An 18,124-nucleotide genomic window follows, 5' to 3' on the forward strand; every position below is an offset into this window, starting at 1 on the left:
TATATTACCAATGTATAGGGTGCCCTAGAAGTGCCCCTCTGCGTGTGAGCAGTGGCTGATCAGCTGTTCTGATACAAGGCTCCCAACGCACAAGGCAAAGCAGAGCAGTTCTGCCCCACAAGAGGTGGCCACAGGACACCCACTAACTCAAAGGCACCTCTAAGGCCATTTATATACCATCTATGGCAAATAACAAAACACCTAATATACTTAGTTTTTGTTGGTCTTTTTCAAATGCAGATTGCTGGCTCCCGTCAGCGAGTTCTTAAAACAGACCTGGTAACCCAAGGGATCCCTCTATGCACGAGCCGTGCAGCAGGAGGTATCACCCTCTCTGTATTGCATTAGAAGGCTAGCAGTGTCCAGCCATGTCAGAGAGCTGACTGGTTGTGTGATACTAGGTGCTTTATAACTTGGCATTAAGACATTCCCCCTGGGCTGTGGTAATGGTGCACTAAACTACAATCTGAAGTGCCTAGATATGCCTGCCATTAGGCTCTTTACACTATTATTCATTTTTCAGAAATCTTTTTAAACCCACCTTGTTTGGCATTTTATGCAGCAAAGAGTCCCACCTCTGGAAAACCAGAGTCGACAGGTGAGAAGATAGGAAGGGAACCTATGCATATCAAAGTGCCTAGGTATCCCATTAGGATTTTAACCTTAAGCAGCCTTGGACAGATGTTACTGAAGGAGTAACCTGAAGACAATAGGTTTAACACAGGTAACATAAGTTGACAACATGTATTTTAGGCCTGTGGTTCTCAGCCAGAGGTATGCATTCCCCTGGGGGTACACAGAGGTCTTCCACAGGATACATCAACTCATCTAGATATTTGCCTAGTTTTACAATAGACTACATAAAAAGCAATAGCAAAATCAGTACTAACTAAAATTTCATACAGACTGTTCTTGTTATACTGCTCTATATACTATACCTGAAACGTAAGTACAATATTTATATTCCAACTGATTTATTTTATAATTATATAATCAGAAAGTAAGCAATTTTTCATTAATAGTATGCCATGACACTTTTGTATTTTTATGTCAGATTTTGTAGCAAGTAGTTTTTAAGTGAGGTGTAACTTGCGGGGTAAGAAAATCAGACTCCTGAAAGGAGTACAGTGGTATGGAAAGGTTGAGAACCACTGTTTTAGGCCGTAATTTGACCTGCAGAGCCTTGGTGATGATGCACAGGATGGAAAAGTCCCAGCTTGATTGTCAGAGCCCTCAGTGAGTTTCCAGGGTTGCCTGTTTGAAATAATGTCTTTTTACTTGAGCAAGTGTGATCCAGAAATCAGTGAGGAACAGTGTATGTGGAGCCACTTGTATTGGAAAGAATTGCACTTTAAAACTCGATTCTTTTGGCTAGCCTTCCACTAACTGTCGTCTCCTGCTTTCTTGCCATCCACCCAAACAGAAAACAGACAGTATAAAATGTCAGTACAAATCTGCAATAAAAATCCTGAAAGTTAAGAATGCCAATCCCGTAATTCTGTTCAAGCTGAGTATACATGCAAACGTTTTCTTGCCCCAAGTCCGATTGGCAGTGACTTTGGGTCGGGGGTGGGGAGTTTCGCCTTCCTCTACAGTGTGGGGCACAGGTCACTTGCCAGGATTAACTGAGTATCTCTCACTTAATCAAGTCTCTGCCATGTGGAGAACCAGGGCCCTCATGCACCTTGGCCCATCCTATTCTCTGCCTAAGGCCACATAACAGTTTAGTCTCCTGTGGGCTGTGATACTTTAGTCTGATTTTGGTTGCTGGGTTTAGTGTGCAGGTGCAGGGTGGTGTTACATAAGAACATAAGAACAGCCATACTGGGTCAGAACAAAGGTCCATCTACCCTGTGTCCTGTCTTTCGACAGTGGCCAATGCCAGGTGCCCCAGAGGGAATGAATAGAACAGGTAATCATCAAGTTCTCTCTCCTGTCGCCCATACCCAGCTGTTGGTGTTGGTGACCTGTGATAAACAGGAGGTCTGACTAGATGATTTAGTGAACCCCCTCTGGCCTTAAACTTTATGACTAGGTGCCTATTTGTATCTCTAGGCACCTGAATACCTTTAGAAATCTGGTCCTTACATCCATTAGCTTGGAGATCATGGTGGACTCAGACTTCTTACATGGTCCAGCTACTACAGTGGGACAAAGGCCTATACTGCATTAATATGGTTTTGCTTCTAACCTATTCTAGCATGAAGCAGTACTGAGATCCGTTAGGATAGAGGTCCCCAACGTGGTGCCATCTTAATGCGCCTGCATCCTGGCCCCCAGGAAAACACCCACCAAACTGCCGCCGAATTTCAGCACCATTTCGGCAGGGACACCACTTGATGACACCGCTTACCATCGACAAGTGACGTCATCAAGAGGCGTCGCCCCCGAATTTCGGCTGGGACGCCTCTCAATGACGACGCTTGCCGTCAACAAGTGACATCATCGAGAGGCGTTGCCCCTCGAATTTCAGCTGGGACGCCTCTCGATGATGCCGCTAGCCAGCGAAAAGTGGCGTCATCAAGAGGCGTCGCTCCCGAATTTTGGCAGCGACGCCTCTCGATGACGCCACTTGTTGACGGCAAGCATCATCATCGAGAGGTGTCGCCGCCAAAATGCCGCCGAAATTCAGCAGCATTTCGGTGGGTGCTCCACCGCCGCAGTGGTCCTTTGTCTGGCGCCCGCCAGATGAAAAGGTTGGGGACCACTGAGTTAGGGGGTTGCCACTTCCCCGTGCACTGAAGGCAAAGCACTGCTGCAGGTATGACTGGTGAAAGCATGGGCAAGGGGAAATCCCTTCAGTGTTTGGGAATCTTACCGCTCAAATAGCTTCTCTTCAACTTCCCTCAGCCTTTTCATTCCAGCGCTTTTTTGCCAGTCGTCCTGCATTGCTAAATTCATCTGGAATATTTTCTCAAACTGCGCTCCCCTGTCTGCAATCCACCTGAAATGTTATTTAAAAAGTCTCTCCTATGATTCATGGATGAATCTACCTCCCACTCCCCCACTTTGTCAGTTTGTCCTGGGTTTCTTTAACCACTGTCCCAGCGTGGTGGGCTGTCTAACATGACTCCCTCTCCCTACCAATCACAGAGCTGCTGGAGGCTGTGACAAAATTAATGACTGTCACCTGGACGAGAGCACTACCTGAGCCAGAAACCCTGTGGTGCTTAGAAACCCCACACAGCCTTGGGCAGATCTGGCTGCTCTTGGCAGAGCCTATGAAGGCCACCAGCTCAGCTGAGAAGATTAACTACAAATTCAGATGCTTGTCTGAAATATTCAGCCAGAAATGGGCACAATCCACAAAGTTCAGCTCTGGCAGAGTTAATCCCAGCAGAAGGCTCCAAGTCTCTCCACTTAGACCTGATCCAGCAAAGCACTTAAGCACAGGCTTAATTTTAAGCATGTGAATAGTTCCCACTGAAGACAGTAGGACCACACATATGCTTAACTTTAAGCCTGTGCCTAAATGCTTTGCTCTTAAAGAGGAGAAAATGCACCCTCCTGCCCTACCCCAGAGCCATGTGAGGCAATTTCATTAGTGCTGTTGAATTCTCTCAAGGCTTCATTGGAAATGGTGTACTGGACTGAGCTGCAGGCTTACTCTCTCTTGGCTCTCTGCAGCATGTCAGTTTCTCTCCTCTGCTCCACCAGCTGATTGAGGATAGCTATCCTCTTCCGCTCAGCTGTGGCATGCAGCTGGTGCTTGTAGAACGCCTGGGCTCGCTGCTTTTTTTCCGCAAGCTTCTCATTGGTCATATCACTCTTCCCAAAGATGAGATCTGCTGAGTCAGGCTCACAGACCGGCAACTGTATCGGCTTCAACTTTATCTGTATTAGGTTGATATGAAGATTTTACCATGATGGAACTAACCTCATGCATGGCTCTGAAAACTTTGAATGACAGAAGTTAGGGATGGGAAAAGAGCTATTAAATCAGCTAATCCACTTTCTCAATTCCGGATTTAAATGCCACACCCAATGAGGATTCTACCACTTCCCTTGATTATTTTATAGTTCAATGTCAGGAAGCATTTTTTATTGATATTCAAGTCCATATTTTTCCTTATTAAATATCACCTTATAGAGGAGATAGCATGATGCAGTGGATAAGGCATGGGATTGGGAATCAGGACACTATGCCACTGACCTGTTCTGTGACCTTGGGCAAATCCCCTCACCTCTCTGTGACTCTGTTTCCCCTCCTGCCCTTTTTGTGTTTTGTCCATTTAGACTGTAAGATTTTCAGGGCAGAGACTGAATGCTATCTAAGATCTTGGAATCTAGTGGCAATTTTATTCAAAGTTTCTCAAAAAATTCCATGATGACTTCGTATAGCTCTACTCAACCCAAACAGATATCTCTAGATAACTAGTTTGAGGGGGGAAGGGCTATTTTCTCAGCCAGCAATAGAAACGTAAACTGCGCCTCATTTTCGGTGTTAAATAGACTCACCATCTTAACAGCTTTAAAATACTGGCTATAGTGATCGTTCTAAAAACTTCGGAAGATCTTATCATGGCTTAGATCATTAGAGTTTTTTAATATATCACTTCAGACATGGCAATATTTCCACCTTTCTCCACAACTTTCTGAGAAACTTTCCAGTTTTTAAAGACACACTACTTAGCCACAGAATAGGTAGGGAAGTTATTAAACATAGGAATTTTTTTTCATTTTAAAAACTTTGTCACTATCAGGTCAGTGGCCCTGGCCTGGTGAGGGACACACAATTATTAATCACAAGTTTTTACCTGTGTATCCAAGGCCCTCTTATAGCACTGCATTTCTTCCATCTTGCCTTTCAGATATTTCGCTCTTTGGGCAGCTAGCCTAGAAATAAAAGTACAAAAGAATCACAAGAGTTTTACTGAGATGATATTTCCAAGAAATAAGTGTGCAGGATTCATCCAGACATGGCCTGTGAAATACAGACCTGCCAATAGTACATGTGAGTCCACAATACTTAGCTACCGGTTTTAGCCCATGAGTCTCTCCCTTATCAAGATGGCTCTGCTCCCTCAAAAATTATTATAACAATAATTATAAATAATGATGAGTTCCATGGTAGAGTAAGACAACTTATGACACTGAGCTTGAGCTGTGTGCATCACCCTGGCTTACATGTGATAATATAGCAACAAATCACTGACCATGTCCAGTGCCAGGTTTACAATGGCTCCAGTGGCTCTATGGAGACGGGCCCATGCTCAGAAGGGGCCCCAGCCTGCTTCGCTTGCTCTGCACCCCGAGACCCTACTGGCTCCCCCAGCCCACCACTTGCTTCTCTTGGCCTGCCCGCCAGCTGGCCAAGGGTTCCTTTCTGCCCCCTGGCCCCACCCTCCTGGCCAAACCCCAGGGCACCTCTGGCTCTGGGCAGTCTCTGCTTCCCACCACCTGTGGGGCCCCACTTGTCTCCCCAGAGCTGAGCCTCCTGGGACTGGTGCAGAAGCCTGGCCAGTCTCAGCCAGGTATGTGTGTGGGGGAGAAACAGCGCGGGAAGCTTGGCTGGGCGCCTCCAGGCAAGTGCGTCTGGAGGGAGCCTGGCCAGGGCAGGTCCTGGCCTGGCTGATTGCACCGCTCCCATGGGGATGGAGCAATTCCCGGCCCTTGGACCAGCCCTGGCTGCGCAGCCAGCTCAGCCCAGCAGACACAGTCGCCTCCCAGCAGGCCAGTGAGTGTGGCCAGGAGGCAGAGATGGGGCAGGAAAGATGTGTATGTTGGGGCACTAGGGAGTGGGGGTTCTGTGGGGGGTGCTGGGCAGTTGTGGGGGGGCTGTGGGCAGGGGTGGTGTTGTGCAGGGCGCTGTACATTCGTGGGTGAGTCTGGAAGGGCACTGGGCATAGTAGGTCTAGGGGGGCTCTAGCCATAGGAAGTTGGGGGGTGTTGAGTGAGGAGGGGGGCTGTGTGGTGTGGCATGGGCCCGCCCCCGAGGGGAAGGGACATGCTGGCAGCACAGGGCTGGGCAGGCCACTGTGCATCTAGCAACCGCCAGTTTGTAAACAGTGCCCTCGCGTTGGGCGGAGCGGGGCCGCCCCTGCCATGCCAGGCCCCATTGCCTCTGGCTGGCCTCTCGTTCCACGGACAGACCTCCCCGTGCCATGCTCCATTGCCTCTGGCTGGCCCCTCACTCCGGGGACCAACCTCCCCACGCCATGCTCCATTGCCTCTGGATGGCCCCTCGCTCTGGGGACCGACCTCCCCACGCCATGCTCCATTGCCTCTGGCTGGCCCCTCACTCCAGGGACTGACCTCCCCGCGCCATGCTCCATTGCCTCTGGCTGGCCCCTCACTCGAGGGACTGACCTCCCCGCGTCATGCTCCATTGCCTCTGGCTGGCCCGTCGCTCCGGGGACTGACCTCCCCACGCCATGCTCCATTGCCTCCATGGGGGTCCATAAATATGTTTGGCACTGGGTCCACAAAAGATTAATCTGGCCCTGGCCATGTCAGAATATTAGGATTGTCACTATGCTGCTGCATACCGTGGCAGCTTGGAATTTCCTAAATTCAGCAGGAATTGAATTGAGACCTTCTCGTGCTCTAAAAACACAGTCAGCCCCTACAGTCTGATCCAAAGGAAACCTCCATTGGCTATTAGCAGTATAGGGCCTATGACACAGAATGTATATGATCTGATTCCATCTGGCAGGGGGCAATGATATGCATACAGTGAACCCTAGCCAGCTAGTTTGTTAAATCACTATCCTTGTGAACTGGTTTTTTTTTGCCTCTTCAAACACAAGTGGCTGAAGCTCTAGAATTTCCTACCATACATGTAAAGTTCATCTGTGTAGGAGATAGAGCATTCTGAGGGCCAGTCAGAGACTATGGGATGAACTCCCCTAGGAACCAAGAACCATCACAAACTTCTCCCTACCTTCCACTCCAAATGCAAGGAGCACTTCTTCCACCTGCCTTCTCTAATACAAACACAGAGTAGCATGTAGGTAAACAACACACCACCCAAAACTGAACCCAGACCAAAACAAGAAGTTACACAGCACATATAATCATATCACTTAATACACGACTGGAAGGCGCTCCGAGACTATGGCAATAAGAATCTACATAGAAGCAAACAAAATATAGAACAGGAAGGTGAGACGATAACATTTTATTGTAGAGAACGCTGATAGGAGTAATTCTATAACTGAATGAAATGGCTGCTACCCATTGCCCTGATTGGTTCAGAGTGCCTGCTTGTAAATGAGATGCAGGGCAGACACACTAAACCAGAGTTGACTCCTCATGGTTACAATGTCCTCGTTCACCATTTCACGTATTTTTCTTTTCAAATCCCATACAGTGGTTCAGCTGGAATTTTAGCTCTGGCGACAAAAACCTTTGGCTCAAATCAGTATGAAAGCTAGTGCCACATTATTAGCCTCTCCACGCCCATGCACATAAATTCTGCTTAAATTGCTTGTAGGGATATTGCATTACACTCACAGAACACAAACATTGTTAAATCTGCATCTTTACTACTCTCTGAACCAGATTCTGATTTCAGTTACATTAGTGTAAAACCAAAAGTGTCTCCATTGACTTCAATGGATTTACATCAGCATAAGCATAATCAGAATCTGGATCCTTATGTTTATTTGTGAGCCTAATATTACTTTCTTCTACCTTAGCAATGACACTGAATAAGACACATAAAAACAGTCCTTACCCCCAAGAAGACCCTTTTCTACCATACAAGAGTAATCCAAGTCACTTTGAACTCAACAATCCTGATCTTTGTGCCATTTCATATAAGGCAGCAGCGGCTTCACCTCATTCTCCATACTAAGTGTATAGGAGTGAACTGGTGAATGTAGATTTTTAAGGATATTTATAGGATGGTTTGCTGTTGTATTTAAATATGTATCTCTTTGACCTGTACTGTAGAACTGACCTGTAACATCAGGTGCTTAGACACCAGTAGGTGTGTGGAATGATTCGATAGGTTAGACTGGATGGAGACACAATAGAAATATTTTAAAATCATATGTTTGATCACACTCTCAAGGGGGTTCTAATTCAGCATTCAAAACAGAACAGGACAAGGGGCAGGTAGCATTTTTTGTGCATATACTTCTTTCATTGACACATGCCTTTTTCAGGGCACCAAAACTATTCATGAAATTCAGGTTGAATTCAGTGAACAGTTTCAGCTGGAGAAAAAACAGGAAAGAAAAATGTGAAATGTTGGAATGGTCCATTTCCAAATGTCATTTCATATGGACATTCGAAACATTCCATTTCAGCCCAAACACAACTTTTTTTTGTTTTGGCGAAAAAAATGAAAAATTCAGTTTCAGTTTGACACTAAGTGGTTTGGCAAGAGAACCAAACAATCAATTTTTCACTCAGCTCTAAACAAGACCAGCTTAATTACCATTGCCTCTGGGTCCTAACTCTAGTGCCAAGGGCAAGAGACATGCAGAATGGATCCACTCCCACCAGCACCACACCCAGCTCCTGCCCTAGGCAGAGACAACAGGCAGACTTACTCTTCCGCAAGCTGCACTTGTTCCAGCCGATCCATCAGCTCTTTGTCCTGCTTTAATTTTGCTTCCTTCTCCTTCTTCTCCTCCATTTGCTTCAACAACTCTTGTGAATACTCCTCTTGCTTGATGTAGGGGGGAGGGCTGGGCGGCCGTTTAACAAAAACAAATGATTTCTGCAAGGAAAGAAACATGGTTCATATCTGATGGGAGAAACAAGATAGAAGACGATACCATGAAAACATGGCATCGTTTCCTTAAATACGAACACTGCAGAATCATTCCAGGCAGAGATGTATTTGCAGTATCCAGAAAGGAGACAATCCCATCAGAACCAGGGGAATCACCCCAAAATTCCCCTTGGGTTGGTGGCAAAATGTTGACAAAGGTCTCATTAATGCCCCGAAGTAGCCCCACCACTATCACTATTGTTATTACTGTGCTTCTAGTACACGGTGCTAGATAATGTTCACTAACATCGCAGGGAAGAACAATTCCTTCCATTACAGGAATTGTGATGACGTCCTGTGGCCTGTGTTAGGCAGGTCAGACTAAATGATGACAAAATCTGAGCACCACTGCTAAAGGCATTAATAATCTCCCTTGCTGAAAGTTCTCACACGGAAAGGGTTTGTCTATTAATGCTTTGGGTGACCCAGTTTCTGATGTTTCTTTCCATGTTATATATGCTAATGGAAAGTCAATACACAGCTTGGGCAGAAAAGTTACCAGTATGAGACTAATCTTCTTAAAAAACAAAACAAAACAAAAGCTCTTACATAAAATTCTGTGGATTTTTCATTCTTGTGGTTTCTCATTGCTTCAGCCACCCCCAGGTTAAAGGCAGCGGTTTTTTGGTTCTGTTCTCTGTTTGCCAAGAATTTCATCTATAGTGGGAAGAAAAGAAAAGAGGCATTTTAAATGAAGGTGTGAACAAAAGTAATGTCACTGCACAGCCAGGAAATCCTCCAGTAATGGCATATCTATTCTCTGGACATGCAGTTTAAAGTTCTTCCTTCTATAATGAAATAGATAATTCTGTACATTAAAAGCCTTAGCCCCAACCCACTGAAGTCAGTAGAAAGACTCCCATGGATATCAATCGGCTTTGGATCGAGTCCTAATAGTTTAGGCCCTAATATTATTTACTGCATCATTAAAAGATTAGATTTACATAAAATAAGAATATTACTGATAACATTTTAATACTTTCTAAAACTAATATATTTATAGTGAATAATGATAATACCACTTAGCTCTCTACAACACTTTTCATCCCATAGACCTAAAACTGCTTTCCAAGGGGAGTATCATCATCTTCCCTTTACAGATGGAGAAACTGAGGCACGAAGAGTAAATGATTTACCCAGGGTTACACAGCAGGTCAGTGGCAGAGCTGGGAACAGAACTCAGGTTTCCTGACCACTAGGGCCCTATTTACTAGACCACACAACCTCCCCTATGGGCACAATTCTCTTCTCCAATCCACCCAGCAGATTTATGCATTGATATTTTGCTGTATATTTGCAGGGATCACTTTATGTCTCTTTTGAGAGTTCACAGCTCTTGTAATTTTATAGGCAGTCTTGTGATATTTGTTCTTTTTCTTAAGCTCCCGCTCATGAAATAATGTGATTAGGTGAGACTCTCAGCTCTCACTTTTTCTTTAAAAAAAAAAGTTTCTAGCCATCATGTGTGCAGTGAAAAGCTTGAAAATGTGACCCAAAAGCCAGGAGGCAAAAAAAAAAAAAAAAGCTAAATTTTTATTTTTTATTATAAAATCTCATAGTTTTTAAGCCATTCCCATGAGTTCTGAATACTTGGCCTGGCAATACTTGGTCTGCACATGGTGACTGAAATGCCTGCCAATGCCAAGGATCTAGCATAGGGCCTTTTGCAACATTTAAGCCCTCGAATTCTGGGGCTGAAGTGGTGCACAGAGTCTTGGGTGGGGCCTCCTCACTGGAGCACATTTCACTCTCCAGACCAGCGAATGTAAAGAACTGCCGTGCAGAGAGAATTCTGCTGTAAGTCTTTAGAACTCTGGGCACAAGCAGAGATTTCTGCTAAGCAACAATGGGATAGTTAAATTAAGGGCCTGATCGAAAGCCTTCTGATTTCAACGGCGCTCATACTATTGACTTCAGCTAGCTTTGGATCAAAACCTTGATACCGCAGGTCTCTCTTTATTCCCTCATTTTTTATTTAGAATTTTTCTCTCAGAATAGCAAGTAGACAAGCATCTACAGCAGTGGTTCTCAATCCATAGGCCATTTGCAGCCCAGTCAGCACACAGCTGCAACCCATGTGACAGCCTCAGGGCCATACAGGTAATATATATATTAATGTGAATGAGGCCCTCATGCCACAGAGAGAGCAGCATATATGGCCCACAATGGCAAATAGGTTGAGAACCAGTGATCTACAGACACCTTTCCTGCCTACTTCTTTGAAACATTCAAAACTCCGCTCCCCCTAGTGGTAAGAATCCTGTCTCTCTGAGTGCTTCAAATTGCATGGAATACCTGCTGCCTATGAAGAGCCTCTTGGTCTTTCATAGTTTGGTATTGCGCCAATATTCTGTCATCATCCAGCTCTTTCCTCCTTCTCTCTTCGCTGAAGTACACTGGGATGTTCCTCTGAGCACGCTGCATACACAGGTAGCACATTTCCTGGAGGCCCACAGAAATATAAAAGAATGCATGTTAGCTTCGTCTTTTTTAATTTTTCACCCTCTAGTCACTCTTCACCAACGATGAACTTCCACAAGTCTTCAAGAAAATTCAACCTTTTTACAAGTATTGTAATTAAAAATACTAGGGGGGAATTATTTCCTCCTTACTAAGGGCAGCTAGAGGCACAGTTCCTGTGTAGTGGCAAAAAAACTATTTTGAAATTCAATTTGCTCCTAAATCTGTAGCGACTTCTGAAAATCCCATCCCTGATAGCTATTAGCCCAGCTAGATCTGGAACAGTCTGCCCCTGCAAAAGATTACAAGGGACCAACAGCAGGAGATATACATGAAATTGACAAAAAAAAAAAAAACAACAAGCTACCAGCCTCTCTCTTGGAGCTTGGCAATGGCTACATTTGCAGTGACTTGCAGGGTACACGCCGCAGTGAAAGGCTCTGGCAGTGGGAAAAGGCTCTGGCAGCTCCCCAGTGGTGGACCCTTTTCTCGCTGCCTCCCTCTGCCAGAGCCTTTCCCTGTTGCTGCCAGCTTTCACTGTAGCAGAGAAAGGCTCTAGCAGTAGGAAGGCAATGGGACACTACACTACTAAAAATAGAGACCTGGGAGGCATGGCTTGGGTGTGTAGAGAGCCACATAAGGTAATGGTTCTGGCATTTCTTTACTCACCTAAGCCTTACCTCATCTTTTCCACTGCTGTTTATACCTGTGCTAGCTGAGTGCGCAATGTCTGTGCTCTATTCACTGCGCCAAGTGAGCTTATCAGCTATGTCGTTTTAGACTTTATAATTTCCAACCCAGAACATGAAGGAGAATCTTTCTAGTGGCAATCAAACATGGAGACAACAAAATCACAGAAGAGCCTGGTTCTACGTATAGCCAAGCACAAACTGCACAGTTTATATATATTAGTGAGCAAGGATCTACAGCACACGTTGCAGGTGAGAGTAACAGAAAATTTTCCCAGCTGTTAGTATATTTGTTGTCTGTGTTCTGTTGGTTGGTTAGTTAAAAATAGGACAAAATAGCTAGTGGCCAAGATTAAAAAAAAATAGCCTAAAGTTAAGCTCCTAAATACATATTTAAGCTCCTAAATCAGTGGCCTGATTTCAAAACTGCTGAGCAGCCACCAGCTCCTATTGATCTCAACAATTAATATGCCAGCATTACTAGGACATAAGCCCCAATCAGAGGTGCTGCGTGCTCAGAACTTTTGACAAATCTTATTTTATGGATCCTAAATATGGATTTAGGAGCCTAATTTTTTATACTTCTGTTTTTTTGAAGATCTGATCCAATCAGTGTTGCCAGCACTCATGGTTTGAACATAGGAACAGCCACAGTGGACCATCTAATCCTGTATTCTGTCTCTGACAGTGGCCAGCAGCAGAGTCATAGATTCTAAGGCCACAAGGGACCACTGTGATCATCTAGTCTGACCTTCTACATAACACAGGCCAGCCACAGGATGCCCCCAAAATACTTCCAGTCTGAACTACAGCACATCTTGTAGATAAACATCCAGTCCTGATTTTAAAATTGCCAGTGATGGAGAATCCACCACAACCCTTGGTAAATTATTCCAATGGGTAATTACCCTCACTGTTAAAAGACACTTCAGAGGAAGGTATAAGAGCCCCTAAGTAGGCAGATGTAGGATAATCTGCCTCACACACAAGTCTTATCCTGGTCTCTCATAGTTAGAGATTGGCCAAACCCTGAATCACGAGGTTTCATATCCCTCTCAAAATTTTTGTTGTCATTAATTATGACAATACCGGATATTCTTGATATCCGCATAAATATCTAATCCCTTTTCGATTGAAGTAGTTTTCTCCACATTGCTTTAGTAGCTCCCAGAAAACTTCAATGTGTAAAAATAATTGACAAAATATGCAACCTTTGCACTTGTTTTGGCAAAACACTTGTGCACAAAAGGAAACTATTTATTTTCTACATCTCATAATCGCTAATGAATGAAGACCCTTATGGTTAACATTTCCATAATAGCCAGGTCTCAAATACACCTCTACCTTGATATAACGCTGTCCTCGGGAGCCAAAATCTTACTGCATTATAGGTGAAACCGCGTTATAGCAAACTTGCTTTGATCTGCCGGAGTGCGCAGCCCTGCCCCCCCAGAGTGCTGCTTTACCGTATTATATCTGAATTCATGTTATATCGGGTGGTGTTCTATCAAGGTAGAGGTGTAATTTATTCCTATATGTTTCTTCAAAATACAGTCTTGACCAGGATTTACTCATACATGTATAATGAAATGCATTTTTTTTTTTAAGTAAGATCCAATGTGGCCTATAAAAACAGTACAGTAATTGAATGTTATAGTGAACATCCATTAGGGACAGTTTTAAAATCAGTTCCCAGGTAAGCACATTTTGCTAAGATTAAAAAGTGACATAATAAGTAAAAAAGATCCATATATTATACCTGTCCAGCCCTACCATGATCTTGACAAAGAGGGGATGGAGTTCTGGGTTCAGCAGTATGAATTAGGTTGGGACCGCAGTCAGTTTCTGTCTTTGAGAAACACGGGGGAGCAGGTGATGTTGCACTAGGAATACACAACAGGACATGCACATCAGTTTATTACAAGTGCTGTGCACAAACACCAACACGCTGGGCATAAGGCAGTTTTGCAATGGAGTTTGGTGCACCACTGAGAAACTAAATACATGCTCATGAATGCACACCAGAAGATAGTGTCCACACATAAAGAGGTGGCTTAAGACTAAGCTGGGCCCAAATTCTCTAAATAGTTGCTACATCTTCCAGTAAAAAGAACAAACAAAAAACCTCATTGGTGCTCCCAAACAGCCAGTCACAAGTCACAGGGCTCTCAACTGCTGCCCTCCTTTCTTCCTTTAGGTCTTTTCACCCAGGGCACTGGATAGCTAGCCCCTGTCTGGTTCATGCTGCAGCAGGAGTCATTCAGCAGTGCTCAGGTGTGTGCTACTCCCTTTGTTGCTCACAGTTGCAATATTGGCTCCTGCACTTCCTCAGCTACATGGCCTGGATCTTGCCTTAATTGGCCTCTGAACTCATGGGCTTATGTGGGGAGTCTTTGCATTGGCTTCAAAGCCATAAGATCAGGATCATAGCTTCAACTGAGCTTAACGATAGACTGTTCCAGTGTATGGTTATACTGGAGTAGGAGGTGTAATTCCAAGCTCAGCTGATATACCTGCGCTAGCTCTGACCGAGGTAGCATGCTAAAATAACAAGGTAGCTGCAGCAGCGCAAGCCACAGGACCAGCTATCCATCCCCCCTAAGTAGGGTTTCAGACAGGATCGCAGTGGGGCGGTCAGCCTGTCCTGCCACAAGTGCCTCCACAGCTATACTTCTATTTTTAGCATGCTACTTTGATCAGAGCTAGTGCAGGTATGGCTACCTCAGCTGGAAATAAACCTCTAGCGCCAGTATGATCATACCCTGTGTCACAGCCAGTAACTAATTTGCCATCAGGGTGCACATATGATGCTTTGTCATGCACACCGTCACAGCCTGGCTCAGAAGCATTTCTAGGAGTTCATCCACTATCTCTTGTAGAAACACAGTAAAACCTCAGTTAGCCAAATGTGCCCAGGAATGAATACCTAAATACAGGGACAAACAAGTCTTCAGTAAACTAAATTACCACATGGAGAAACAGAAAAGCAGTACACAGAACTCTGCAGGAATTCACTTGCATTTATAGTTGCTGAATAAAGAATGTGCTACAGATCAGTTAGGGTCCAATCCATCGTCTACTGAGGATCGTCCAGTGGTTAATGGTCCAATGGCCCAGTGCCCAGCTCTGATGCAGACTCCCTGTGTGACTGTAAAACAGGGATAACAGCACGTGCCTCCCTCACAGGCACACGGGGAGCATAAATTCAATAGCGTCTGTAAGGTGCTCAGCTGCTGTGGTGATAGGGGCCATAGAGATGGTTCAGATGCAAAGCAGTGATGTACACCTTTAAATGACCAGTAAATAAAGCAGGGAATGGAAACTTGCATTCAGTTTTCTCCTGTTTCATTGACTGTATTCAAATGAACAGAGAGAGGAGGACGATGATCCTGAACAACAACTCTCATCTTGTCTGAACTTCCCTAAAGCTCAAGATGTCCCAGATCCAGGCCCCTCTCGCTATTTAACTAACAGTGTCATCTAAATGGCAGGCAGTTTGGGAGACAGTTACACTAGGCATTGTACATACATTTTAAATACACTACAGATTGTGAGGCACTACAGTGATGGGGGCCATATAAGTACCTAAGATCAATATAGATAGATTGCTAGTGGCAACCGCTGTAAACAGAGAGAAAGCAATGTGGTGAGAGAAGCAACTCTATCTATCTATCAATCTCTGGCCATTCTATTGTGCCCATCACAGTAATAAGCTTTAGTACAAAAGAAAAAGCCTCTAGGTTAACTGATTAAACCCCAGACAAACAATGGAGATGGGCACTGTTCAATCCCCTTGGTGCATGAGAAGTTTGAATTTCACTTTGCCCTGTAAAGCAGTATCCACCAAATTAAAACAAAGAGCTCCTACATGTTTAATCATGGCTGAATTGGGTCTCAGTGACCTCCTGGAACAACTGATAGTGTCGAACAAAGCTCAGACAAGCAGTGAAAACATTTAGAAGCCATTAGATGAGCACTCTGAGTCTCTCTTCCATTAAATGTTTATAAACTCGGCAGACTGTTCTCATCAAGGAGGAGGATCAGGTTCACTCAACTCCACAGTGAATGGTAAGAGGATCCTGAACCTTTTGATTAATTGTTTGCATTTAGTTACCAAACTATCAGATACAAAATGGAGATGGCGTCAGACGAAAACGAAGCTGACACCAGAGGCTAACAAAAACCTGTACCATACCTCCCAGCCAGCAAGAAAATGTGAGATGATCCAGTGGCACTGTGAGATGAGCACACTCTTACAATAGACTTGGGGTCTTTTAAAGGGCTGTTGCATGATAAAAGCTTCAGTCAATGGGAATTTTTAACCTTAGTTTACTTAGGTAATTAACTTTTGTCTCAAGAAAATAAACTGGTACAGTGATCCACTGATCAAGGGATAAGCTGGAACTTGGCATCCCAGGGACATTATATGGAAAATGCCCATTTATGCTATTCATCCCCAAATAGCTTAGATTTTGATGTGTTTGTACAATAATTCAAATAAACATAAATTAAATCTACTTACTTATCTGACTTCAGAGGATTATTGCTAATGGACACAAAGATACAAAATATTGGCCACGTTCTAAAGCTTATACTCAGAGCCTGAGTCTGCCACATCAAGCAGATTCAGGTAACAATTTTAAAAGCACCTAAATGACTTGGGAGCTTATCTGTCATTTTTCTAAAGTGACTCAGGGACTTAGGAGCCCACATCTCATTGAAAGCCAATGGAACTTAGGGTCCTAAAGGTGGGATTCACAAGGGGGACTTAGATGCCTAACTGCCACTTTAGGCATTTAAGTCCAAAATGTAGGTCCTCAGAACCCACTCAGCTGCTGGCTAACCCTGTAGGTGTCCAAGGGCCCTACGCACCTATGCTTCCATTGGTAGGTCCACTAAGTGCCTACATTTCTGTCAGTGCACCAAGCAGCTCAGCACTTGACTCGCTCATAAGTCCCAGTGGGATTCACAAACTAGGCATTCCCCTGCCTGTCTCACTTGCAGGGGCTGATCCAGCAGACATGCTCAGAGGCCACTTTAGAGCATGTCTACCGATCGGGCTCCGCACAAAACACAGCCACTGGAGGAGCAGGAAAAGGTAGTGGTGGAAGACTTAGGCGCCTAACTTTTGAAAATCCCACTAGGCACCTATCTGCATCTTTAGGTGCCCAAATATCTTCGAAAAACTGTCCCCAGGTCATGTTTAAAAATGGGATTTAGGCACTTTTGAAAATTTTATCCCCCTTCCTCATTAGTTTAATAAATAATTTTCTTTTTTCCTCTTCACAATTAATACAGACATTGTAGCTGCATTTAAGTGAAGATGAAGATACTGAAAAGTTTATAGTTACCCTTATCCACAGCTCCCAGGGAGTCTCACCTTTCAGGGACATTCTTTTGCTTGAGGTTCTTCTCCAGCTCATCAGTCAGATTGAACCCTGACACTTTGGCAGGAACAATAGATTGTCGGGACAGAAGGCGCTTAATGGGAAGATTCTCTGTAATTGTGAAACAAGGAAAATCCCAAGAACACCATTTCTGTGACAACTTAGACCAGGACAGCATGGGAACTCACACAAGACACACACAGTAGATGTGCTGCAGCATTTCCGTGGTTTAAAAATGCCTTAGTCACTGATTCTGAAGTACTCCCATTGATTCCAGTGCCGTAAAACCATTCTTTTACCACTGAACTACATTAGTTATGGAGGATTTTCAGTTGCCTACAGGTTTTAATACCTGTCTGACACAAAATCATAATATCATGGGTCTTTCCCAGCTCTTAACTTCTATAGTGCAGCATCATTCCCCACACTATACACTATATTGTGCTCCAACGAATGGGGCTACCAGTGCCATTGGGAGACTGTTGCACAGCCTAATAGAACTCGGTGTCAGGAATATTTTCCATGAGAGTGGGACAGAGCCTCAGCCAGTATAGAATGGTGTAGCTACAGCATCTGGCTCAGTTAGTCTCAGTTTCCCTTTGCTTAATTTCATCCCATAACCCCTGGTGATAGCCTCAAAACAATAAATAACTGAAGATGGTTATCTCAGCCCTGCTTAATTTGGCAAAACTATACAGCAATGGACTGATTTTCAGCTGAATTCAATGAGAGCTGCAGGTGCTCAGAGCCTCCAAAGCACGTTAGCCACTTTCTATCAATCCCTCCAGGCTACAGCATTTTTAGCTGCTTTTCTCTGAATAACTTCTCCATAAATTGGTCAGCTAGACTCAGACCCCATTCCC

At 44.4% G+C, this 18,124-nt stretch overlaps 1 protein-coding gene across 5 annotated transcripts in view; it reads right to left on the bottom strand.

Annotated features, from left to right (window-relative positions):
* CCDC81 (coiled-coil domain containing 81) overlaps positions 1-18,124 on the bottom strand; it is a 28,668-nt gene that overhangs the window by 2,735 nt on the left and 7,809 nt on the right. For 4 of the 5 annotated variants that reach the window (XM_032764041.2, XM_032764039.2, XM_075061750.1 and 1 more), the window contains 8 exons: positions 17,255-17,372; positions 13,634-13,757; positions 11,021-11,167; positions 9,275-9,382; positions 8,502-8,671; positions 4,758-4,836; positions 3,608-3,834; positions 2,819-2,944 (listed from right to left, as the gene is read on the bottom strand). In XM_032764041.2, coding sequence (XP_032619932.1) covers positions 2,819-2,944; positions 3,608-3,834; positions 4,758-4,836; positions 8,502-8,671; positions 9,275-9,382; positions 11,021-11,167; positions 13,634-13,757; positions 17,255-17,372 — 1,099 coding nt within the window. The remainder of the gene's footprint in view (positions 1-2,818; positions 2,945-3,607; positions 3,835-4,757; positions 4,837-8,501; positions 8,672-9,274; positions 9,383-11,020; positions 11,168-13,633; positions 13,758-17,254; positions 17,373-18,124) is intronic. The other variant, XM_032764040.2, reaches the window with a different exon arrangement.

Source organism: Chelonoidis abingdonii, chromosome 1 (genome assembly GCF_003597395.2).
Source record: "Chelonoidis abingdonii isolate Lonesome George chromosome 1, CheloAbing_2.0, whole genome shotgun sequence".
Lineage (NCBI taxonomy): Eukaryota > Metazoa > Chordata > Testudines > Testudinidae > Chelonoidis > Chelonoidis abingdonii.